Below are 26,048 nucleotides of genomic sequence, written 5' to 3'. Positions count from 1 at the left end.
GAGGCCCACAGGCAGTACATCTTTGATTTTTCCATTGAATGATTATTGCTTCCATGGCCGGGAGCCATCTGAGTGTGCCTTGCGCATTTTGGAGGTTATTCTCTAGGGCATGGAAGCATACATTCCTATCTAACATCCATTGACTAATGCAGGAAAGCCTTGGTTTAAGCACGCTTGTTCTAACGCTGTCCGCAACAAGGAGAGGGCCTATAAAAGGTTCCGGTGCCAACCTACCCCTGAATCACATCTTTTATACGTTTCTGCCCGGAATCGTGCTAAGTCTGTTCTTCGCTCTGCTAAAAATAATTTCATCCATACTAAATGCTCTCAACTCTCCGAATTGAATTCTTCCTGCTCCTTCCGACAACTTGCCAAAAACCATTCTAACAACTTTACCTCATCATCCTTCCCTCCTCTTTTCTACTCTGATGGCTCTGTAGCTATTTCTTCTACTGATAAAGCAGATCTCTTCACTCAGACTTTCTCCTCCAATTCCACCTTAGACGATTCTGGTGCTATTCCTCCATCACTTCCCCTCTCTGACTTCCTCATGGCTGACATTAAAATTTCTTCAGCTGATGTATTTTCTGCCATCACAGGCCTCAATACTAATAAGGCATATGGGCCTGATGGAGTCCCTCCTGTTGTTCTCAAGAACTGTGCTTCTGTGCTTACACCCTGCTTAGGCAAACTCTTTTGCCTTTGTCTATCAACGTGTATCTTTCCTTCTTGCTGGAAGTTTGCTCTCATTCAGCCAGTCCCAAAGAAGGGTGACCATTCCCAACCCTGTAACTATCGTCCAATTGCTTTAACATCCAGTATCTCAAAAGTTTTCAAGTCAGTTCTTAATAGAAAAATTTTAAAGCATGTGTCCTACAACAACCCTCTTTCTGATCGTCAGTATGGGTTCTGTCAGGGACGCTCCACTGGCGATCTTCTCACCTACCTTTCAGACTTCTGGTCATCCTCCTTTCGGGACTTTGGCGAAAGCTTTGCCATTGTACTTGACATCTCAAAGGCTTTCGATCGAGTGTGGCATAATTCTTTAATTTACAACCTGCCCTCTTATGGTTTCTATCCTATCTGTGCCTTCATCTCTAGCTTCCTTCCTGGTCGTTCTATAGCCGCTGCTGTAGGCGGCCATCGTTCTTGTAGATCTATTAACAGTGGTGATCCTCAGGGATCTGTCCTATTACCAACTCTCTTCCTTTTATTCATCAATGATCTTCTAACCCTATCCACTCATATGCTGATGACTCCACCCTTCACCTTTCCATTCGGTTCCCTCAACGCCCATGTCAGCAGTTACTTCAACAAACAAGGGATGAGGCTATGGAACACCTAATGTCTGACTTGGCTCGTATCTCTAACTGGGGTAAAAATATTTTGGTTGTTTTTAATGGATCAAAGTCTCTGTTCTTACACCTATCAACCTGACAAAATCTTCCATTGGTATACCCAATAATGCTTAATGATATCCAGCTTAATCCTGCATCATCCATGAACATGCTTGGAGTTTCATTTATGAAATATCTGTGCGGCGAAGTGAGTCGGACACCACGACCCCAGGAGGAGAGTATGGGGGGGCAATACCCATCCCACTAGGAAGTGACAGGGAGGCTGGTTTACCTGTCACATCTTCCAGTCGAGAGCATCATATCTCCCTCATGCCTTGATGCCCCTCTTGTCCTCAGCCAGACCACGTGGCATATCCATTGGGCACCTTCTCCCTGCCTCCAAGACAAGGCCCGGAAAGCAATCTCCATCGGCGTTGTGGCAATAGCCGGGCATACTCATCGGGCGCCTTCTCATTGCCCTTGAAACGACGGTTGGAGAGCAGTCTCCATCAGCACTGGGACAATAACCAGGCGTATCCAACAGGCGCCTTCTCTCCGTCGTCAAGGTCTATAGTAGCAGGCCGGTTGTCTCCAGGCAGGTCTCCCCCTGCCCATAACCATGCTCCTGCAGAAGACGGCACCTCATGCCCCGACCACCACCTCAGTGGCAAAGTGAGGTGCCCGTCACCCTGCCCCTCAGTATCCGAGGGCGACTCTTGCTCCTTTTCAGGGGAACCTCCAGAGACCAGAGTGAGCGAGACATCCCCGAGGGCCAGTGTCCTTTCGGTGCAGCCCCAGGTGTTGTCGGACTCTCCCAGGACGATAGGCCACAAGTCACCCCCGACGGCCTCCTCCCAACGGCAAGACCGCAACTCCCAAAGACGGCAGGCCTCCCCTGGTGTTCGTCACAGAAGCTGAGCCTCACCAGACGTTGGCGGCTGCAACCCCTCTCTGGCGGCCACCCCAAGGGGAGTGATAGTTGTGCATCCAGGGCGCTGCCCCCTCCACACCCAACCCCAGCCCCGAGCCTCCCCAGGTCCTCTCCCAGAACCTGACAATGATGAAGGACCAGCGCCAAGCTGCGTGCCTGGTGGCTCTCTTCGGCCCCAGTCCCGAGAGCCCAGCCCCCTGTCCGGCCGTAGCAGCTAGGTAGCCACTCCACACACCACCGGCCCATTCTCCCCGGACTCCTGGCCACCTGACGGACCACCTGCCTCTATACTACTCACGGGGTGGCCTTCCTCCTACGCCAGGTCGCCACTTGGAACTCCCATCATAGCGGGCCCTGTCCTCCCCTCCATCAGAGACTGTGAGTAATAGATCCTCCAAGTACATCCCACCCCCCCAGTGTGACCATCTCACCCCCCCCCCTAGCGAACAATTCCCGTTGCCCCTCCCCAAAGCACTTGTAACTCTTCCCCAGTGTGCTCACCCTCCCCTTGTTAATTCTAATGTACCATATTACTCAAAGTACTATTACGCGGAATGCTCAACATACCCGCACGGGTCAGTTCCTCCTCCTCCCTTACCCTAACTGATATCTCCCCAGTTACACCTTGCCCACAGGACAACAGACGTCAGTGTTACCCCCACCCATGGACTCCCACTAACTCCCCTACCTCTCTTCATCCCCACAAGAGTTTACCCACCCTAGCCTCATTAAATCCGCTGTAACTGCCAGTGAGACCATATAATATATATATATATATATATATATATATATATTTCTGTACATATTCCCTTATATGTGACCCGATATGGACTAAGATAGCTAGGACTTTGTCTGTGTGACATGAAGATTTTATATTAGCCAGGCTTTTGTGTCTGTGACACGGACACCAAGGTTTACGGTCTAGTATACATTATATATATATATATATATATATATATATATATATATATATATATATTGCCACCTCTATTGTGCTGGAGACACTGAGCTCTGTTGTGTACGTCCCCACCGAACAGAAGACCTCAGTGTAACCCACATCCGTGGACTCCCACTAACCTCCCCCTCCCTCGCTCCATTCCCACGAGATCTCAATAAATCTCCCCCCCCCCTGGATTGCCAGTGCGAGACCATATATATATATATATATATATATATTCCCTCATGTGCAACACAATACGGACTAAGTTAGCTAGGGCTTCGTCTATGTGATGCAGACATCTTGAATTAGCTAGGCCTTCATCTCTGTGATGCAGACACCCAGGCTTAAGGTTGAGTATATATATATTGTCACCTCTCTTGTGCTGGAGACACAGCTCTGTCGTGTACGTATGGCCACATGTCTTGTGCCTGAACATTTCTGTGGAATATTCATTGTGATACTATAGGGACATATGTAAACTTACTCAGGTGTGATCCCATATTAGATAAGCTGAACTAGGAATTGAGAGTGAACCTTGCAACTGCTGTATCCATCTGGTTTTGATCACGGAAATGTGTGTGTATGTTTTCTTAGTTAATATATAAGTGTACTTGGGACCCAAGGTGTTTGTGTTTTTTCCTTGCTGGTTGCCCCTGACCTGGTGTGGAAAAAAGAACCCCAACTGCACTGTACCTAGGACCGAGAAGTCGGTACCTAGAATACGCTGCATAACACTTATGGCTAGCGGTGGTTCTTGACCTGACGGTGGAACAGCAGGAAAGGAAAATCCGCAGACATGGCGGCCAAACCACACGTACAACTCCCTAAGTTCGATTCCAAACTGTATGACATACATACATATATGGCTATGATCAAGGCAACACTAGACATAAGTTTAAAAAATGACCAAGAAAAAATAGCAGTCACACTCCCCCACCTTGGCAAAATCATCTCCAGTATAGCTACGACAATAGTCCCGGATTTAAAATGAGACCAGTTTCATCAAATTGTGACCCAACCTGCCACATCTTCGTTAGGGAAAGTCGTCACCTTCTCCCAGTTAGACGCACATACATACGATGGGAACTTAGATGACATCCTCATCCAGACGCGATGCCTCATTGCAGCTGCCTACCTGGAGGCATATGTACAAACCCTGGACAAGCATGTTTTTTTTTTTTTTTTATGCGAGGAAGAAGGAACCAAAGGCCAAGAGCCCGCAGTAACAGTTCCCTCCAAGAGAAAAACAAAATACAATAGAGAGCCAAATTCAAGATCCGATCATTTTGAGATGCCTGGACACACTACGTTTGAAAGACTGGAGATCATAGGCAGGAGGAAATACAGACAGAGGGAGACAGTTCCAGAGCTGACCTGTTGCATAAATGAAAGACTGGGAGTAACGGTTAACTCTTGCATTAGAGAGTTGGACAGAAAAGGGATGAGAGTTTGCTGCCAGACGGGTGCTACACGCCCGTCGTAGAGGTGGAGGAATGCAAGCAGACAGTTCAGAGGAGCAGTGACCATTAAAGTAGCGATAGAAAAGAGATAAAGATGCAACAGTGCGGCGAAGAGACAGAGGTTGAAGGGAGTCAGTAAGAGGAGGAGAGTTAATGAGACGAAAAGCCTTTGACTCCACCCTATTGAGAAGAGCTGTATGTGGGGAGCCTCCCCACACATGAGAGTTGTACTCCACACAGGGGCGGATAAAATCCCTGTATAGAGTCAACAATTGTGCAGGGGTAAAGAAAGAGCGGAGTCGGCTTAGCACACCCAATCTCTTGGAAGCAGATTTTACAAGAGATGTAATATGATCTTTCCAAGATAAGTCCCGAGTAAATGAAACCCCAAGCATGTTCAAGGATGATGCAGGATTAAGCTGAATATTATTAAACATTAGTGGGTATACCTGTGGAAGATTTTGTCAGGTTGATAGGTGTAAGAACTGAGTCTTAGATGCATTAAAGACAACCATATTATTTTTACCCCAGTCAGAGATATGAGCCAAGTCAGACATTAGGTATGCCATAGCCTCATCCCTTGTTTCTTGAAGTAACTGTTGAGATGGGCGTTGCGGGAACCGAATGGAAAGGTGAAGGGTGGAGTCATCAGCGTATGAGTGGATAGGGTTAGATGTACAGCTTAGAAGATCATTGATGAATAAGAGGAAGAGAGTTGGTGATAGGACAGAGCCCTGAGGAACACCACTGTTGATAGATCTAGGAGAAGAACGATGGCCGTCTACGACAGCGGCTATAGAACGACCAGAAAGGAAGCTAGCGATGAAGGCACAGATAGAAGGATAGAAACCGTAGGAGGGCAGTTTGGAAATTAAAGATTTATGCCAGACTCGATCGAAAGCCTTTGAGATGTCAAGTGCAATGGCAAAGCTTTCGCCAAAGTCCCGAAAGGAGGATGACCAGGAGTCTGAAAGGTAGGTGAGAAGATCGCCAGTGGAGCGTCCCTGACGGAACCCATACTGACGATCGGAAAGAAGGTATTTAGTACCCTGTTGCGGATACTCCCCAGCATTGTCAGGGAACACTTTACTATCCACGACCTGACTGGGGATATTGACAAGGATATCCAGCTGGTGAGGCACCTCCTCACCGCCCGCACCACTCCCCAGCAAATAGGGGCAGTAAGCAGAGTTCCCACCCACAAGCCGCCCCCCAGCAAGCCTCAGACACCCACCCCAAACCTGCCGTCCCAGGAACCGCCAGCCCTACCTCGAGCCACTCCCACCAAGAAACAACACAACCCCAGGGAAACCTCCAATTTGATCTCTATCAATCCTTGGGAATTCATGGCATGTAGCTACCGCTGCCCCATACACAACATCCATGAGCAGCTGAAAGCCGCTCGGCAGAGGGCTGCCAACTCAGGGCACCACAAGGTGTCAGCCATCGAGGATGACCCCCCTGATGAACCTACCCCTCTCACCACCACACCTGACACCGAGGAAGTCAACATGGGCGGTGAAAGGGAAGGCCCCTCACCACACCTGGATTTTTAGGACTGCCCCCGCACCTCCCCATGGTGGTGGAGGCCACTTCACACAAATACTGTCCCCCAGTCTACAGTAAGGCCAGACTGAATGGGGTAAAGGCATGACTACTGGTCAATACAGGAGCAGCCAGGTCCTGCCTATATTGTCACTTCTACTCCCGCCATGCCAGAGCCTTCGGCCCCCTCCTCCCCACTTCGGCCCACCTCGTAGACACGGGGGATGGACCCCTTCCTATCTGCGGGGAGGCACGGGCCCTCTGTGTCCAAACACATCAACAAGCAACCGCCCGACACCAGTTCATTATCTTTGATTCTACCTGCCGTGCATACGACGGTTACTTGGAGCTGGATCTGTTGCAAAAACTCCGGGCCGACAATGATTGCCACGGAAGGTGGTCGCACTTTAACAAGGCACCAGATCCGGCCCCACAATGTCTCTGCACATGCCATGCTACGACACTCCCCCCTACCCCCCTGCCCTCCCTCTCCCCCACCTCCCACCATCATCCCTCCTGCCCCACCCCCCACTTTCTCTGCCACACTCTTGTCTGCCATCACCATTCCTCCCCACCACGAGGCCTGGCTCCCCTTGCACCGACCTGCCGGCACCCATGTAATATTTTCCCCAACCCCACCAGCAGGCACCACTGCCTCCTGCCTCCTGTCCCCCACCTTCCTTCCCCCTCACCTCGCCGCGGTCCGTGAGGCTAATCTTTCCACCTCGCCCCTTTTGGTCCCTAAGAGCCTAGTAGTGGGCAAGGTGGAGGGAGCCAAGCCCTGCACAAATTCCTTCCCCTCCACCTTCCCTGCCCTGCCCCCCCTCCCTGACCACCTCTCCCCACAACAAACTGTGATCTGCGACTCCTCCTCCTGGACTTCCGGGACATCTTCTCGTTGGGACCCACGAACATGGGCCATACCACCCTCCTGTCCCATGAGACACACACAACTGGCCCTCCCATCCAGTAACCAGCACGCAGGAAGAATCCAACACAATGAGCAGAAGAAGACCAGCAGGTCCAGCACATGCTAGATGCCGGTGTCATGTCACCATCAACCAGCCCGTGGTCGTCCCCCCGTCGTCCTCGTCAAAAAGAAAGACGGGACGTTGCAGTTTTGCGTGGACTACCGTCACCTTAACGATGTCACCACAAAAGACACCATCCCCCTGCCAAGGATCGACGACTCCCTGGACTCCCAGTATGGGGCAACTTGGTGCACCACCCTGGACCTACAGTCAGGATACTGGCAGGTCCCTTTGCACCAGGAAAATCGAGCGAAAACCACCTTCTTAACCAGTAATGGGAAGTTTAACATGCTTCCCTTCAGCCTGTGCAAAACCCCAGCTATGTTCTCACGCCTGATGGAGTTCGTACTTAGTGGCCTCACATGGGAGATTTCTCTTGCCTACCTCGATGATGTAATAGATTTTAGTAGGATCTGGGCAGACCACCTCCATCGCCTATGCCAGGTCTTCTCCAGGATATGCGAAGCCGGGCTCAAACTCTGCCCATCCAAGTGAGTCCTGACTCAGAGATCTGTCTCTTTCCTAGGACACATCATATCATAGGAAGGCATCACTCCCAACTCCAAAAAACTGAAGGCTATAGGCGAACTCCCATGGCCTAGGAACGTGCATGAGATCCACACATTCATAGGCCTCGCCTCGTATACCGGCACTTTGTAAAGGGGTTCGTGACTATCGCCAAGCCACTACACGACCTCACTAAAAAAGGGGAGGCCTTCAGCTGGATGGAAGAACTCCTCCAAGCCTTCCGAACTTTCAAGAATAAGCTCTTCATGGCTCCCACAGTGGCATTCCCCAGCTACACCCTACCATTCTGCCTGTACACTGATGTCTCATTAGTGGCCATCGGAGCTGTACTAGCCCAGGTACAAGATGGCAGGGAGCACATCATCGCCTGTGCCAGCGGCACCCTCAACCAGGTGGAACACAACTATGCTACCACAAAATGGGAGTGCCTTGGAATCATTTGGGCCCTTGAATACTTCCATGCTTACCTGGTGGGTACCCACATTACCATCATCATGGATCATCAGTCCCTCAAATGGCTCCACCAATCCAACACCAAGAATGCGCAGATGATCTGATGGTGAGAAACCCTGGAAGAATTCAACTTTGACATCTCCTACCAGCCAGGAAAACTCCACACGAATGCCGATGCCCTTTCCAGGCTCCCCAAGAACACCATCCAAGCCGTGCCTACCCTCATGCAACACTGGCAAGCCAACTGCCTTGATTGGATGCCGGTCCATATTTTTTCCAAACTGCAGTGGCACGGCGACCTGCTGTACACCCACTCTGGCCACATTGCCCTTGACCCCAGTGCTGCCCTAGACACTCTCACCCATCTCCACTCCAACAACGGAATACATCTGGGCACCAAAAAAGTACTTCAGACTTTTAATGACACTTTCTGGGCTCCGCACCCCTCCAAATTCGTGCAACAAGTCGTCCAGGCCTGCTGAGTGTGCGCCCTTGGAAAGGACGCCACCCACACACTGGGCCCCACTGGCCACCTGGTGGCCAACAAACCATGGCAACTACTATCAGTTGACATTGTCGGTCCCCTTCCACCAAAATTGGACTACCCCAACATCATTATGTTCATTGACATGTATTCCAAATTCCTGATAGCTTGCCCGGCAAAAGAATACCATGCCCTCCATCGCAGACGCCCTAACGCACCATGTGCTTCCTTACTTCGGCATCCCCCACGCCCTCCACTCCGACAATGCGCCTGAATTCACAGGAAAAATTTGGACTGAACTTACCAACCTTTTCGAATACAATATTTTCCACTCTTCCCCCTACTGGCCGCAAGGGACCGGCATCTGTGAGCACGATCACCGAACACTACTCAATCAGGTGAGGACTCGTCTACTAGCCACACAGAGTGACAACTGGCCCACACACGTCAAGATAGTCCAATGGGGCATGAATACCTGCCCACGTGAGGACGGCATTACATCCCACGAGCGAGTGTTCAGGAACCCCTCTTATTGCTCCCACTCCACCATTACCTGCAGGCCCCCGCAAACTCCACTCCTTCCGACCCCCTCCACCACCTCACGCGGAAGCTCCAACATCTGCGAGACATGCAAGACCTGGTCCTAGACACCCCACGTACTAACCCCTACAAATCGGGTGACCTTGTCATGGTTGCCACCTACCCACCCCTCACAAACTCACTCCCCGCTACACTGGCTCCTACGAAACAATAAACGTCCCTAACCCCTATAAAAACACTGTCAGATACCACCACACCACCTGCACCTACAGAAATAGACACGTTCACCGCTTCCCCACACCAGATGCACTGACCCCTCAACTACGCCACCTGCCAACCCTGTCCCCCGCTGCCTCCCCCTCACCAGATAAAGTCCCCTCTGCCCACCTCCACCCACCCCCCATCTCCCCCCACCACCGCAACCACCCTCCACACCGCCCCCGCTCCATCCATCCTGAAAATGCCCATCCCCCACTCCCCAGTCCCCACGCACACCCATGCTGACCACCATCTGCACCCGTTCAGGTTGCCAGTCCCACCCACCAGCCTGCTACACCCAGACACCCTCCCCACCTTCCACTCCTACCCCTAACCTTGCCAATTTTCCACAGACCCGCTCATAAAAGCATGACCGTGTCATCCCTCTTCAGTCTCCAACTCGACTCCACAACTTAAGCCTCACCACCATCACCCGATATGATGATCACATCAGTACTTTGGACCCCTCACCAAGGGCGCAGACACCACATTCTGGGCAACAACCAACTCCTGCAACTCAGGTGAGAGCCAGGCAGCATACAACTACACCACGACCAGGTAAAAGTTAACTCATGTGAGCTAACCCCCTGGCACTAGGGCAAGTAGATGCTTTTAACCCCTAAAGCGCACCTAATGGACAGCCGACCCCCCCAGGGTGGCGGGGTTGTATCCCGGTCTGAGTACCTGTAGGAAAATATATATATATATATATATATATATATATATATATATAAGTAATCCCTCTAATATCCGAACGCCCAATATCCGAACATCCCCACTAACCGGACATAATCGTCCCGGGATCCAATATTCCCAAAATGGGCCAAAAACCACAAAAGATTTGAAAAAAATCTGACTTTTTTCCCACCCAGAATTTGAAATTGCCACGTGGCGCTGAACAGCCGTTACACCATGGTCCCTTCATCCCTTCCTTTCTCCCCCCTTCCCTGTCAGGGTTGCCATTTAGTATTTTTCATTACCAAGTGTGGGCCAATTTGGTAATGAAAAATTCGTTTGGTAATGAATCAGAATAATGGATTACCAAATGGATTTTTCACATGTATGAGGATACACAGGATGGAGATGGTGGATTGTTTGCTCTCTCTGATTAATTTGGTAGTCTATATAGCGTGATAATAATCAACATGCTGTTAATTATAAGAAGAGTGATTACATGTATTTCCACTTGTGTATATAATTAGTGAAGAATAATGTTAGCTTTATGTATTTGGTAATGAAAGTTAAAAATGGTAATGAAAATTGAGGAGTTTGGTAATGTGGCCGTTGCGATCTGGCAACTCTGTTACCCCACCATCATCAACAGTCACAGCCTAATTCCGATCGAGAGCAGATGCTTATAGCAGTGCAAGTCACAGGTGCTTGTTTTTTGTGAATAAACAGTGAATAAACTGCAATACCTCGCCACTAGAACACACGGGAATTTACAGTGTTGTGGAGTGTTAAGAAATTAGAATTTAGAGTGCAGAGGATCAACTGTGGACTGCCAACTGGCGGTTCAAACCAGTCCAGGAGCCAGGGACTTGTAAGTACCCAGAATATTTAATATTGTATAAACTCGCCTCTAAAACCTCATTTTATGGTTCTTTTGCATTTATTTCAGTTTTTATGTCCCTTATTGGTGTGATTTGGGTCTTAAATAGGTGCAGTGCATGTCCAGAGGGAGTTGTATAGGTGTTTTTCTGAGTTAGGGTCCGTAAGTACAAGTCCAGGAGGCTGGGGCCCAATATCCGGACAGGATCACTATCCGGACATGTCTTTGGCTCTATTAAATCGGATATTGGAGGGATTACTATATATATATATATATATATATATATATATATATATATATTCCCTTATATGCACATGATACTTATTAAGTTAGCTAGGGCTTCATCTGTGTGATGCGGAGATCTTGTATTAGTTAGGCCTTCATCTCTGTGATGCGGACACCTTAAGGTTGAGTTTATATATATTGTCACCTCTATTGTGCTGGAGACACTCAGTTCTGTTGTGTACGTATGGTCACATGTCCTGTGCCTGAACATTACTGTGGAATATTCATTGTGATCCTGTAGGGACATATTGTAAACTTAATCACGTGCGATCCCATATTAGAGCTGAACTAGGAATTGAGAGTGAACCTTGCAACTGCTGTATCCATCTGGCTTTGATCACGGAATAGTGTGTGTATGTATTCTTAGTTAATATGTAAGTTTACTGTGTGACACAAGGTTTTGTGTTTTTTTTCCTTCCTGGCTGACCCTGACCTGTTCTGGAACAAAGAACTCCATATTGCACTGTACCTAGGACGGAGAAGTCGGGACCTAGAATACGCTACATAACAAATTACTCGGGACTTATCTTGGAAAGATCATATTTCATCTCATGTAAAATCTGCTTCCAAGAGATTAGGTGTGCTAAGCCGACTCCATTCCTTCATTGCCCCTGCACAACTGTTGACTCTATACATGGGTTTTTATCCGCCCCTGTGTGGAGTACAACGCCCACATGTGGGTAGGCTCCCCATATATAGCTCATCTCAATAGGGTGAAGTCAAAGGCTTTTCGTCTCATTACTCTCCTCCTCTTACTGACTCCCTTCAACTCCTGTCTCTTCACCGTGCTGTTGCATCTTTATCTCTATTCGATCGCTGCTTCAATGGTCACTGCTCCTCTGAACTGTCTGCATGCATTTCTCCACCTCTATGACGGATGCGTAGAACCCGTTTAGCAGCAAACTCTCATCCGTTTTCTGTCCTACTCTCTAATGCAAGAGTGGAGACAAGGTAGCCCAGAGGTAGAGCTTCGGGCTCATGACCGGGGGGTCGTGAGTTCAAGCCGCGCCCGGGTCTGTTGTGCCGGGAGGGGTAGCTCCCTCCTGTAACCTAGTGGGGTTATATGACCTTTGATGTCTAGCTCAGGGAATTCATTTCTCCATTTCTAATGCAAGAGTTAATCGTTACTCCCAGTCCTTTATTTATGCAACAAGTCAGCTCTGGAACTGTCTCCCTCTGTCTGTGTTCCCTGCTTCCTATTATCTCCAGTATTTCAAACGCAGTGTGTCCATGCATCTCGAAATGATTAGATCTTGAATTTGGATCTCTCTTGTATTTTGTTTTTTTCTTGGAAGGAACAATATCTGCGGGCTCGTGGCATTTGGTTCCTTCTTCCTTGCATATATATATATATATATATATATATATATATATATATATATATATATATATATATATATATATATATACCACATTCATTTGGTGTATCTATCTATCTATCTATCTATCTATCTATATATATATATAAATATACCACATTCATTTGGTGTATCAATATATATATCAATATATATATATATATATATATATATATATATATATATATATATATATATATATACCACATTCATTTGGTGTATCAATATATATATATATATATATATATATATATATATATATATATATATATATATACCACATTCATTTGGTGTATCAAAATCCTTCATTAGTTATTAAGCAATTTAACTCCATTATCAATATTTGTCTCAGTGTAAGTGTTAATGCTAGGATCACCATGTTATTTACTCTTTTAGCCTAAGATGTTATAATTATTATAAAGATAAGATTAACACTACTACCGTAGGCTGACCTTGATCTCTGATGGCTACCATCCACAAGTTTCATTCTGGATCAGTGTCTTCTCACGTCATGGGTATGGTTTCACCCACTCTTTATGATTATACAGCGTCAAATATGTTTCCTTTATACATAAAGCGAAACATATATTTTTCTCTTTTTGTCATGATTTATTCCTCACACAAACCTACTTCATGAAGTTACTCATTATTTTATGATTATTCAGTACTGCTGAGTTACCATGTTGAGGGTAATGATGCAGATGTGGTCTCGTCTCACCGTGTCATGTGAGAACCTTACATCACCCTCCTCCCCTCTCTCTCTCTCTCTCTCTCTCTCTCTCTCTCTCTCTCTCTCTCTGACTCGATGTAGGGGAGCCTCCCTCTTATCCCAGGTGGGCTTGGGGAACACCCTCCTTTACAAGTCAGTTCACCTCAAAACTGTGGATAGTCGTAATAAGTCATATAAGGGCGATTATTATCCTTAGGTTGAACAACGTAAATTATGCCAATAATTTGGGCTGAAATGTCAACCTTGCGAAATGAAGCTTACTTACAACAAACATATTTTCTTAACGCAACTATATCGAGGTTTCCCCACTTCACTCACGTAGACTATTTCGAAGTAAATAATCACAGTGGTGCTACATCTCTTCAAACCCTCATGCCCCTGTAAAACGCGAGAATGCTGGCAGCTGTACAATATATTATGCTTTTTCAATGTAATCGATATACTCGAAAAAAGTAATCGAGATTCGGATGTAAATTGAAAAGTACAATATGTCAACGAGAAATATTTTGCAAATCTCCGAGCACTGGTAGTAAACTATGGCTTGGCAGCTAGATAGTGCACCAGTTTTTCTTTTGTGAACATGTGTATTAGTACTGAAATCTTACCCAAAGGTTTCATAGTTCATTGTACTGGAATCGTAAGAGTGATTATGGCCTAGTAGGCAGAGCTTGTACTTTAGTTTTTCACAGATATAACTCCAATAAAATAATCAGTATGCTTTCATGTTTCATCAGTAGTTCCTCGGGAGGCTTTCGTTTATTAATTTCTTCCCAAAATGTAGTTTAACAACTAATTTCGAGTCCCGTGAATTACCTTTGTTTGCCAGTTTATCCTGTATGAACAATATATATATATATTTTTCTACAAATAAATTCGTGTTGGTAGTGTAAAACGTAATAAATCTTATTGGATGACATTCTTGTGATGCTAGTGTTACTGCGGACTTGTAAACATGTTCTGAGGATGTCTTAGCCCCTAGGCCCCAGTCCACGTCATATGACGTGTTGATAGAGGCCTACGGTCCACGTCATATGACGTTTTAATTTATCGTGGGCATGTTTGAACTTAGTAGCACCCCTTATGGTCTCAGAATATTGTCCCGGCATGGCTGGTGTGCAGGGTAATGCTGGCTGGCTGGGAGAGGGGGAGGGGGTGGGAGGGCAGCCCAGCAGTGAGGAGGGCTATGATGGAAAGTGGTGGGAGGCCAGCGTAGGAAGAGTGTGGTCTTGGAACCAGCTGCTACTGGTTCAGGGTAGGAGTAGAGGTCGGGAGGGGTGGGGTATAGTGGTGGGGAGGGCTACTAGGGGGCCCTGAGGGGTGGAGTGGGAGAGTGTATGGGTGCTTGAGTACACTTGCACTGACTACAGTCAGACTTTAGGGAGTATCATACTGTCAAGAATTACTAAAAATAGTGAAATAATGTGTAAATAGTGTCTAAATAATAGTGAATAAATAAATAGACATAAGTTTGTTAGAAAGTAAGTATCATGGAAAACATAAAATAAGCCAATCTTTATTAGTTACTTTCTTGTGTTTTTTTATTTTAGGTGTAATATTGTGTTCATACGGCATTCTGAATTAGTGAGAGAAACAAATACACATTCAACACTTATTTTGTTACGAGGTAATCATTCCTCTTCCCTCCACTAATACCGCCAACACACCACCGCGACCTTGAACATGCTCAGCCCAGCTGCCACACACCACACCACCACCTCCAAATCACCAACAGGGAATAAGTACGCGCTTTTTATGTGTTTTTTTGTCATTTGTGATTGATTTGTAATGAAAAAAAAAATATTGGGAGGAAAATTGATTTTCCTGAAAATAACCTGGTTCAGGGACATGAATAGGTCTACCCATGCCCGGTGCCTAGGGGTTAAGGGAGTTAAATAAAATCATGTCCATCTCTGATTCTGAGGGTAATCTCTTCTATAACGAGTTAAATGAAAACGTCCTCCATTAGCAAGAATTAAGTAAAAAATAATCACACTGAACTGGATAACCTTTTGATTGAAATGACTTCTGAAAGTAACAACAATAGCTAACCAGCATAAACCAATCTCTGGCTTCAGCTATCAGTAGTCATCCTTCCTAGAGAGTACTGACTCCACGGAGGCTTGAAATATCCTTTGGAATTTGCCCAAAAATATAACTGTTCCTATATTTTACGGCTGAAATATCCGAAAATGTAGTTGCTCGTGCCTTTGGCAGAGAGGCACTAAGGGTGAATAGGTTTCACCGATGGTAGAGGGGCACTATTTGTTGGGGTTGGATAGCCAGGATCTGTGACACTGTATTGGCGAAAGCGTAGCAAAAATCACCCAGTAAGACTATTCATACCCCCTAGCCTACCCACACACGCAGTGCAGTGTGACTGGAAAGGAGGCATAAGCAGGTTGGATTACAATAGATTTCACCAGCCGTAGGAAGGTATGCAAGTGGTGGTTTGGCTAGTTAACCTTAATTCAGCGGCTAGTTTTCTTCATTTTCCTTCCACTACCTCTTAACCAATGGCAGGAGTCAAAAGGTGTTACGTCACTCACCTAATTTCGCCCACTATCCCTTTCAACAAATGGGATATGCATCTTTATGATCAGGCAATGGAAAGTGTAACTCGTAACGTTGCTGTCCAAAGTTCAGCCAGCAAGACAGCTCAGCAAGTATCCACACACATAAACAAAGAAAATCACAGTAACTGTTATAACATAGGTAAGACGTCATCATACTGAAAATACTAATATTACAGGATGAGCATCCTTGTGGTCCAGCGCTCTCCGAAGCCAAGTTTAGTCATCTGATAGTAACAAGAACTGACTAGAAAGAGACCTCACTATTCTAAAAGGGTTCATGTTTCACAGTCAGCCTCTTATTAGACTGGTTTTCTCTGAAACTAAATATAGTATTCTGGTAGCAATAAATATAACACATAAAAAGGGGGCCTTTGTACCCAACTGCTTAATGTTTCAGTGCAACCCTGTTTGTGGACCTGCCCTACAGCCCTGAAGGAACTCAGCCACTCGCTGTGGGATTCTGGTCACCAGAAAAAGGACTTCACACAACTTCGTCCTTCCTATTTTATTCAAAAAAATTTTCAATGTAAGGATTGTTTAGTAATATTACCTAACTGCTCTGTATAAAAATAACTATTGATAAGCGTAACTACCGTGTGTATAGAAGTAACTAATGATAAAGATAACGAAGAACATGATTGCAGAGAGGGAGTATGTTTAGATTTTTGTAATATGTTATACATCTCATGCAATTTCCACTAATTTCCATGTAAAAATGTTGTGAAACTCTATCTAAATGGATATTTCCAAACGAAACAGCAGCAGCAATACCTAATGTCTTACATTGCATGCATGTACACAAAATCTATTGCACATTCTTCAGAGTAATATACCCTCTATTTTCGGGGAGAGATTTTTTTTTTTTTTTTAATCTTTCAGTGGTAGCCTGTGATAATTATATATCTGCTTACTTGATTCGTGTTCGTTTCCGGCAATTACAGTCAGCTTTGTGCCCCTTGTTTCCAAGTTATTCACAGCAAAAGCTCACCGATAAACTAGATAAAATCGGTCTGTGACAGCAAGAATTATGTTATTGTCCCCCTCCCCCTCATCCCCCCACCAAAAAAAAAAGAAAAAAGAAAAAAAAAAACACTCGGGGTTGAATGAATCAGTGTTTGTTGTGTGGCAGGCTGGCTCACCGCCCCCGACTTGTAGTGTCAAGAGTTGTCCTCGGAACTGAGAAAACCATAACAATTGACGACCCAGACTTCCCGGGGCAGAAGAAAATCATCGGCGTCAATGCTGAAAACGAACTTATTGAAACCATTGCTAAAGCCATGAACTTCACGTAAGTATCTGGCAGACACTTGCACCGTAAATCGCCAGTTAATAATTTTTTTTATTACCAAATAATTAGCAAAGAATTCGATTATATGAATGACTAAGGTGATCCATTTAACTGGCCACACTCACAGTTTCTCTGCTTATGCGATTTTCTTTTCTCTGTAGTTTCTGCTTTGCTTTAGTCCTTGCTGGGGATTAAGGTTAAGATAATGATGATGATGATGATGATTCAATAAAAAATATCTACTTGTTGACAAGTTCAATTCAATATTTAGTAAGGCGGCACGAAAGCAACATATCATGAAATAATAGTGCTTGCCCGTTATTAACCCCTGTAATCATCTGACGTATATTGCATTTTGTTCTTCTTATTTGTAGACCACCGTATTCAGCTTCAGAGAAAATTTACGAACTGGAGGTTTACGAACTGGAGGAGTTAGATTTCAATTTGTTCTTCCTATTTAATGACCACTGTATTCAACTTTTGAGAAAATATTTGAACTGGAGAAGGTAGGTATAGCTTTCACTTACATCTTGAGTACACAAGGGGTCATCAAAGGTAATTCTAATCACCTGTTGGTGAAACTATAAACCAACAGCATACCTCACCTGGTTCATGGGAGTTAACTGTACATTTCAGGACGAAGTTTGTGCGGCCAGCTGACGGACACTGGGGGTACCTGGACAGTGATGGCACATGGACCGGGATGATTGGCATGGTGCACAGAGGGGTCAGTCTTGCGTTCAAAATATTGCTGCACACTGCTCTACAGTTTGACATCACAGGTCATGGCTAATAATTTAGGACTGCCAAATCTGTTGCCACAAATATGGGTAATCTTGTTCGCAAAACCCACTAGAATATCGCTAAATGCGACAATTTCCAGACATTTGCTGGAAAAGAGCTTGAAACCAATGGAATATTGCCTATACTTTGAAAAAGAAAAAAATAACAAAACTGCTAGATTTCTTGTCGCTAGACCTTAAGAATTGCTGCTGGATAGCAGTTAATATTTCTTGATCTACCGAGGAAAACACGCTGAACTGGCAACACTTAAATGCCCGATAGTTCCGTCCACGCTGATACATCTGTTTGCATGAGGATGAATTATACTGATTGCTAGTGACGTTTTCTAGCCAGTACTCTTAATTTTTGGAACTGTTCCTGTTTTATGTTAATGAGGCGCAGATTTTCATATTTCTGGCAGCATATTTCATGTAGCTCAGTGGCAAAATAAGACACATACGTTTCAACATCCTTTTCATAGCACCATTTCGTGACTAACACCGTGTTTGGTATTAAGCTCTTGCTGCACCTTAGTATCGAAGAATGAGCGATGGCAAGTTTTGGTCAAGCTAAAATAATAAAGTTGCCGAAAAAAAATATTGTTACACATCATTACGATTAATAACGCGACATTAAACAATGACTTACGATTCAGCAATGCGTTCTCCGGATCCCAACCAGTTTTTCAGAATACTGTGCAAGTGTTTCGCAACTGTTCGCCAACAAATTTTAGCTATAATACTGCGTTGAACTGTACAGGGGCCGATAGTAATCTAGTTCCTAACTTTAGATGAACAGTGATGAAACTCTTATGTTATATGACGAGTCTGTATGATTCTGAAGAAGGAATGTCTGGGTTTCGAGAGTCACTGTTTGGATTTGTTACTTACTGCTACGTATACTTAATTCACTTTCACCACGCCAGTAATTGCCATCTCTCCATATTAAATGAAATGTGACGGGAGATTAACATTAAAGTATGGTGCTAGTCATGAAGAAGTGGGTAGAGTATGGACCTGTGGCAATGTCTTATTCTGACGCTGAACTATGGAAAACAAGCTGCAAAAAGCTAGAAACATTACAAAGTTAAAGTAAATGAACAATGTAACTACAATTGCATTAACACGATGTAACTGCAATTATGATACAATATTCAGTTATGTTACTTTTATAAATGCATTAACAAGATGTAAGTGCAATTATGATACAATATTCAGTGTTGAAGCATGTATGGATAAGTTTGAGAGGAGCGAGCCACTGTTTTTGACTGGAGACATAAATGGCAAACTTGGGAATGTACGAGTGGGTGCAGTGGTTGGTCAGTGGAGTGTGCCAGCTGAAGTATATGGGAATGGTAGTGCTTTGGTGGACATCTGTGCCGGTAAGGGTTTGGCAATAGCCAACACCTTTCTGCATAAGATGATCCACAGGTACAGTATACATGGAGAGTCATGAGGAGGATGGACGGTGAACTTGTTGAACGAAAGGTAATGATAGATAACGTGTGTGTTGATGACCGAATGATAAGACAAGTGTTGGAAGCAAGAGTGTGGGGAGGGTGGGGGAGTGGAATTTCGGACCATCACTTAGTGATGGCCTAGGTAAGCTTGCAAATAAAACGGGTGAAGAGACGAATGCCAAGACAGGAGGAAACAGCTCCTGTAAGAAGAATGGAGAAGTTGCAAGACAGTGAGAAAATGGCAGAGTATAAGAGCATAGTGGAAAAAAAATTGGGAAGGTATGAGTTAGAGCAGATGGAAGGGGTGGAAGATGTATGTAAGATATTCACGGAAGAGATAGTCGCAGCGTGTGAGGTGGTTTGTGGAGTGAGGAGATGCAAGGGTGTGCAAGGGACAACTTGGTGGAATGATGAGGTGAAACGAGATGTGGAGCAAAAGAAGAAGGCATATAGTGAAAGGCAAGCGAGCAGAGGTAGGGGAGAAGATGAGAGAGAAAAGAGAGAGGTATATGTGAGCAGGAGAAGGGAGGTGAAGAGATTCGTGAAGGATAGTAAGAAGAAAGTGGATGAAGAGTTTGGGAGGAATCTGAGTGTGAAATGGAGGGAGAGTAAGAAATTGTTTTGGAAGGAGATAAAGAAAGTAAGGCAGTGTGAAAGAGGAAATAGTAGGGGAGTGAAAGATGGAAATAACAGATTGTTGGTAGAGAAGAGAGAGAAATTGAGGAGATGGAAGGAGCACTTTGAGGATTTGTTGAATGTAGAGAGTGAGGGCAGTGCGAGTAAAAGTGGTTGGGGAATGGCTGGGAGAAGAGATGAGAGGAGGGAGGAAGAGTTCAGTAGGGTGGACGTAATGGAAGCAATGAAGAAGATCAAGATGGGAAAGGCCCCAGGAATTGATGGAGCGTGTGGTGAAATGCAGAAGTATAGGGGTAAGATTGTTGTGGAGTGGATATGGAAGTTGTGTAGATTGGCTTGGGAAGAGGGAAGGGTTCCAGAGGACTGGAAAACAAGTATAACTGTCCCTTTATACAAAGGAAAAGGGGAGAGAGAAGTATGTGGTAACCATAGGGGTATTTGCCTTCTTAGTTTGACTGGAAAAATTTATGGTAGAATATTCATTGATAGGGTTAGGCATATAATATAGGAGCTGGTTGGAGAAGAACAAGGGGGATTTAGGAGGGGTAAATGGTGTGTAGATCAGATATTTTGTTCTAAGATGTTTAGTGGAAAGTATCTAGAGAAGGGAAAGAATGTGTATGCTGCCTTCATGGACTTGGAGAAAGTATATGACAGAAAAGATAGGCAAAGTATGTGGAAGGTACTGAGAATATATGGAGTGGAGGGGAAATTGTTGAGTGCTGTGAAGAGTATGTACGAAGGAGCTAGGGCTACAGTGTGAGTGGATGGTGAGCTGAGTGAGTTCTTTTATCTAAATGTGACACTGAAACAGGGATGTGTGATGTCTCCATGGTTGTTTAATATATACATGGATGGGGTTGTAAAGGATTTGCAAGGTAGGGCAGTGGATGTGGGGGTAGTTCTAATGAATGAGGGTTAGATGTGGAAGATTCCGGTGTTGCTGTTTGCTGATGATACAGTATTGTTGAGTGAAGATGAATGGGAGTTGCAAGGTTTGGTGATTGAATTTGGGACAGTGTGTAGGAAGAGGAATCTGAAAGTTAATGTAAACAAGAGTAAAGTTATGGTGTTTGAGAGGAATGAAGTTACAGAATGCACAGTGAGGTTGGATGGTGAGGATATGGAGAATGTGAGTGCATTCAAGTACTTAGGTAGTGTGATGAGTAAGGATGGAAGTTTTGGGGTTGAAGTGCTTGATAGTTTACAGCTGGGAAGGAAGGTTGTTAGTTCACTGAAAGCAGTGATGAGAAATAAAGAGGTAAGTATGGAAATGAAGAAGTCACTGCATGACAGTATTGTGATCCCTACCCTGACGTATGGAAGCGAGGCATGGACCTTGCTAGAGGGGAACAAGTCAAGATTGAGAGCATTGGAAATGAGTTACTTGAGAGGATCATGTGGAGTGACATGGAGGGACAGGTTGATGAATGAAGAAGTGAAGGAACGTTGTGGGGTGGATGTGGATGTGGTTGAGAAAATTAGAAGAAATACACTGAGGTGGTTTGGACATGTGGAAAGAAAGGAGATTGAAAGACTGACTAAGAGGGTGTATGTAGGTGCAGTGGAGGAAGACTGAAGATGAGGTGGAGGGATGGAACTGAAAGGTATATGAGGGAGGGGGAGGTGAGTTGGGGGGAGGGCAGTCAAATGGAGGGTGACAGAGCGACTTGGAGGAGTTTTGTCTACGGCCACCTTTTGCGGGATTAGGGCGTCGGGCTATAGATCGATAGATAGATACTTTTACAATATTATGTATTTCACTTAATTAGGTTACAAGTTAACTGTAATGTGTGTATGTATGCATTAACCTGTCACGTCCCGAGCACTTTTGCACCTCCGACACCCCAAGTCCAGACCAGTTTTGGGAAAAAAAATTTTTGGCTAAAACCTCCGCTTTTGGTGAGAAACATGGAAAATTCATAGAGAAATTGCTTACCTGAGGTTTAAAATACTCGATACAGGTAGGAGTACCTCCTTACCTTATAGGGTTTTCTATCACGCTGGCTGCAAAGAAAAGGAGTTCTATGGGAGGATAACTATTCCACCCCACTCATAAACGGTATTTATTTATTTATTTGGTACGAATTTATGTGTAGTACGAGAGTATATTGGTTTTCAAACAGTAACATAGGCATTATAAGCATTGTTTCACTCACTAACTCATCACCATTCCTGACCTTCTTTTGCCACATTACCTGATCATCATTTCTGACTGCTTCTTCCTCTAATGTTATGTAAACTTTGTCCTCCACATTGTCATCGATTGGGGAATCACTCTGGCCCTGAATGTCTTTATTGGCCAGGTCACTGGTAACAGGTGAATTGCTGAGACAATGGGGGGGGGGAGGTTATGTGGTGTAAGGTACTGTCCCTGCTTGGCATCTTGTAGAGGAACAGAGGAAGGTGTCCCGTGTATACATATGAAAAATCATGCGCGAAAATTGAAAATTGTGCAAATTAGGGACCTTGCAATTGCACAATGTACCAGTACATCGTCAGGACTGGCAAATCCAAAATGTTGCAACATACCCATACGTCGACTGGACGTCTCGGGTTAATATATTATGACATTCTTTACTGTCGCTGGTACAACAGTAGGTGTGACCGAGTGGTATGTAAGCATAATATGTCATAAGACAATACTGTATATGTAACTACGGTATATAACTATATAGCTATAGGTAACAATATAAAAAACAGGTAGTTATGTCTGAGTTCTCCAGGAAGAGACAACTAATCATTGCCTAGAGTCCTAGACTAGTCAAGAATGCTAGGCACCTCTGATCATGTGCCGGAAACATGACCGACACACACACACACACAAACGTATGCATGCGTATGCCCACACACTTTAGCCGGAAGCCAGAGGGATGATATAAGTCCCATATCACATGTAGGAAATTAGAGTACCAGTCAGAGAATAAGAGAGAGAGAGAGCAGGAGAGAGAAGGGGTTGGAAACAAGGCCTGATAACACGAGGGTCAGCTAGGAGGCTTGCCGTCATGCTATGCTACGCTGTAAATCATAATTCGATATAAATGACTCACAATAAACTTCATTGACCCAAATCTGCCTATTTCATCATCCCACTTGAAATACGAAGAGGATAACGGAACAGAGAAGGCCTACACTGACATCTCCTACAACGCCTTACCATTTCTCTTTCTCCTGGTGCCACTCCCATCGGCGATACTGTAATGGGGTGTATAAAAGCCTGTGCTGCTTAAAGGCAAAGTGGGCATCCTCTCTTTGGCTCAGTGGTAACCCGGCCAGACCAGTGATTAATTTGTTAAGTTTCAGTTTGGCTCTTACAATACAACCAGATAACCTTCTCTATATAATTACACTCGTCGGCTACATCTACTTACATATATACGTAATTCACTTTCTCCACGCAAGTAATTGCCATCTCTCGATATTCAATGAAATGTAACAGATTAACATTAAAATATGGTGCTAGTCATGAAGAAGTGGATAGAGTATAGAGCCATGGCAGTGTCTTATTCTGACGCTGAACTACAGAAAGCAAGCTGCAAAAAGCAGGAAACATTACAAAGTTAACCCGTCACGTTCTGACCGATTTTCCACCACTGACTCCCCCCAGTCCCAACCAATTTGGAAAAAAAAGAATTGGCTGAAACCTCCGCTTTTGGTGAGAAACAACGAAAATTCATAGAGAAATTGCTCACCTGAGGTTTAAAATACTCAATACAGATAGCAGTACTCCTTACCTTACTGGGTTTTCTATCAGGCTGGCTCCAAAGAAAACGAGTTCTATGGGAGGGTAACTATTCCACACCACTCATAAACGGTATTTATTTATTTATTTGGTACGAATTTTTATGTAGTACGAGGGTATGTTGGTTTTCAAACAGTAATATAGGCAATATAAGCAGTGTTTCACACACTAACACATCAACATACCTGACCTTTTTGGGCAACATTACCTGATCATCATTTCTGACTGTTTCTTCCTCTAATGCTACGTAAACTTTGTCCTCCACATTGTCATCGATTGGGGAATCACTCTGGCCTTGAATGTCTTTATTGGCCAGGTCACTGGTAACAGATGAATTGCCGAGACAATGGCGTGCGGGGGAGGGGGAGGTCATGCGGTGTAAGGCATTGTCCCTGCTTGGCATCTTGTAGAGGAATAGAGGAAGGTGTCCCGTGTATATGTACCAAAAATCATGTGCAAAAATTGAAAATCGTGCAAATTATGAATCTTGCAATTGTGCAATGTACCAGTACGTCAACAGGTCAAGCTGTGACAAAACATTGCAACATACCCCTATGTCGAAGGGATGCCTCAGGTTAAAGTGAATGAAATGGAGTTTATGAATATTAATGTCTCTAATTGTGTCTGCTTCTACTGTTCCTTACAGAACCCATAACTTTAGGTAGGTATTATCAGATCTATTATAAGTATCCACCTAATTTCACAACAAAGGACTAATACCTCATACCTTGGTTCAGTAAAGGCAGCTATATCCTTGGGCTTCAAGCCATTTACAGTGGCTGACTATCAGCTCCCTTCAGTCGTCTCGATGGCAGAGTTATTCCTGTCTGCTTTATGTGAACTGCGGGAAATACTTCTGTGACCATCAGCAACATCGCCAAAAAGCTTGCATTTTTTCTTTTCTGGCGGCAATGTGTCATGAGAGGCTGACCATTTTGGCCTAAAAATGATCGGTTTCATAAGGGAGGAATAGGAAGGCAGTGTAGCAGGTTGTGATAACAGGGGAGGAGTAGGTACGGGATAGTATGTAGAAAACACCCTCTTTGTAGAAGTACAGACTCCAAGACTTCCAGAAAATAACCTCCACATAGAAATGATAAATCAGCATATTAAGAAATAACCTTCTGTAAAGGAGTACTAACATCGAGAAAACAAAATCCATATAGGAGCACTAACAACCACTTCTTGAAAGTATGGTTTCATGTAGGAGAACGAACTCCAAAAGTTTTATAAAACATCCCCGATGTAGAAATACTAACTCCAACACATCCTGTTTCACCAGGAAGCAGACATCGCTCTTGGCCTGTTCACAATGACACCTCAACGCCACACTGTGGTGGACTTCACATTCCCTGTGGCCATCAGCTACGCACGTATCTTATCAGCCCGAAGCGCTCCTGAGGTGAATCTATGGGGCTTCCTGCTGCCCCTGAGCACTGAGGTGTGGGTGGCTATCCTGGCGGCATTGGGGGTGTTGATGCTTTTCATGATGGTCCCTTCATGCCTCCCACACCAAACACTTACTCGAACACGGCTGCTTACCAGTGCCTATAGTTGTGTACGTGTTTTTCTGCAGCAAGGTGAGAGACTCAGCTTGAACTGATATCATGCTTACTGTCTGTTTGTCTGATCATCTGTTTATCAACAGCCAGTTGCCTAATTCCTGCACAGGGTGGCCATAAATGAATCATCTCCATTCAGTCCTCTACCATTGGTTACCCAGCCTTCAACTCACATTCTTTCCATTCCATCAATGCATCCTCGGCCTCCCACTCCCCCTTTCATGCATTCACAGATTATTATTCTGCTGCATTTTTCTCTTATAGAAGAAGAATAAAAAGCTAAAAGACTTCAAAAGATTTCACGAAAGTAAACCTGATAATGAGTCACGTTCTAAAAGTGTTAATGTAGATTCCAATTCAGTAACAAAGTTTTCCCTGACTTGAATATAATAGTTTAGAGATAGCAAAAATAGCTACAAGATACCAAGTATTATTAGAAAAGGAGTCATCCTAATGAGTTTTGTCCCATTTCATATCGTATTCTAGTGACGTAGAAGAACTTTCGTAGCACTAATTTTTATGCGATTTTTCCTGCATGTTGCATACTAAAAACCACCTTCTGATCGACTGGTT

The 26,048-nt window shown here is 44.6% G+C and overlaps 1 protein-coding gene across 1 annotated transcript in view; it reads left to right on the top strand.

Moving 5' to 3' along the window:
* The window catches only part of LOC145402646 (glutamate receptor-like), an 85,888-nt gene that overhangs the window by 8,715 nt on the left and 51,125 nt on the right, over positions 1 to 26,048 (top strand). Inside the window, exons 2-5 of the mRNA XM_080274634.1 lie at positions 16,403 to 16,531; positions 17,135 to 17,293; positions 17,930 to 18,020; positions 25,196 to 25,493. Coding sequence (XP_080130760.1) covers positions 16,403 to 16,531; positions 17,135 to 17,293; positions 17,930 to 18,020; positions 25,196 to 25,493 — 677 coding nt within the window. The remainder of the gene's footprint in view (positions 1 to 16,402; positions 16,532 to 17,134; positions 17,294 to 17,929; positions 18,021 to 25,195; positions 25,494 to 26,048) is intronic.

This window comes from Coenobita brevimanus, chromosome 58, assembly GCF_032717465.1.
Source record: "Coenobita brevimanus isolate Jiangsu-jjx chromosome 58, ASM3271746v2, whole genome shotgun sequence".
Lineage (NCBI taxonomy): Eukaryota > Metazoa > Arthropoda > Malacostraca > Decapoda > Coenobitidae > Coenobita > Coenobita brevimanus.
This window is presented reverse-complemented; position numbering and strand designations above follow the sequence as displayed.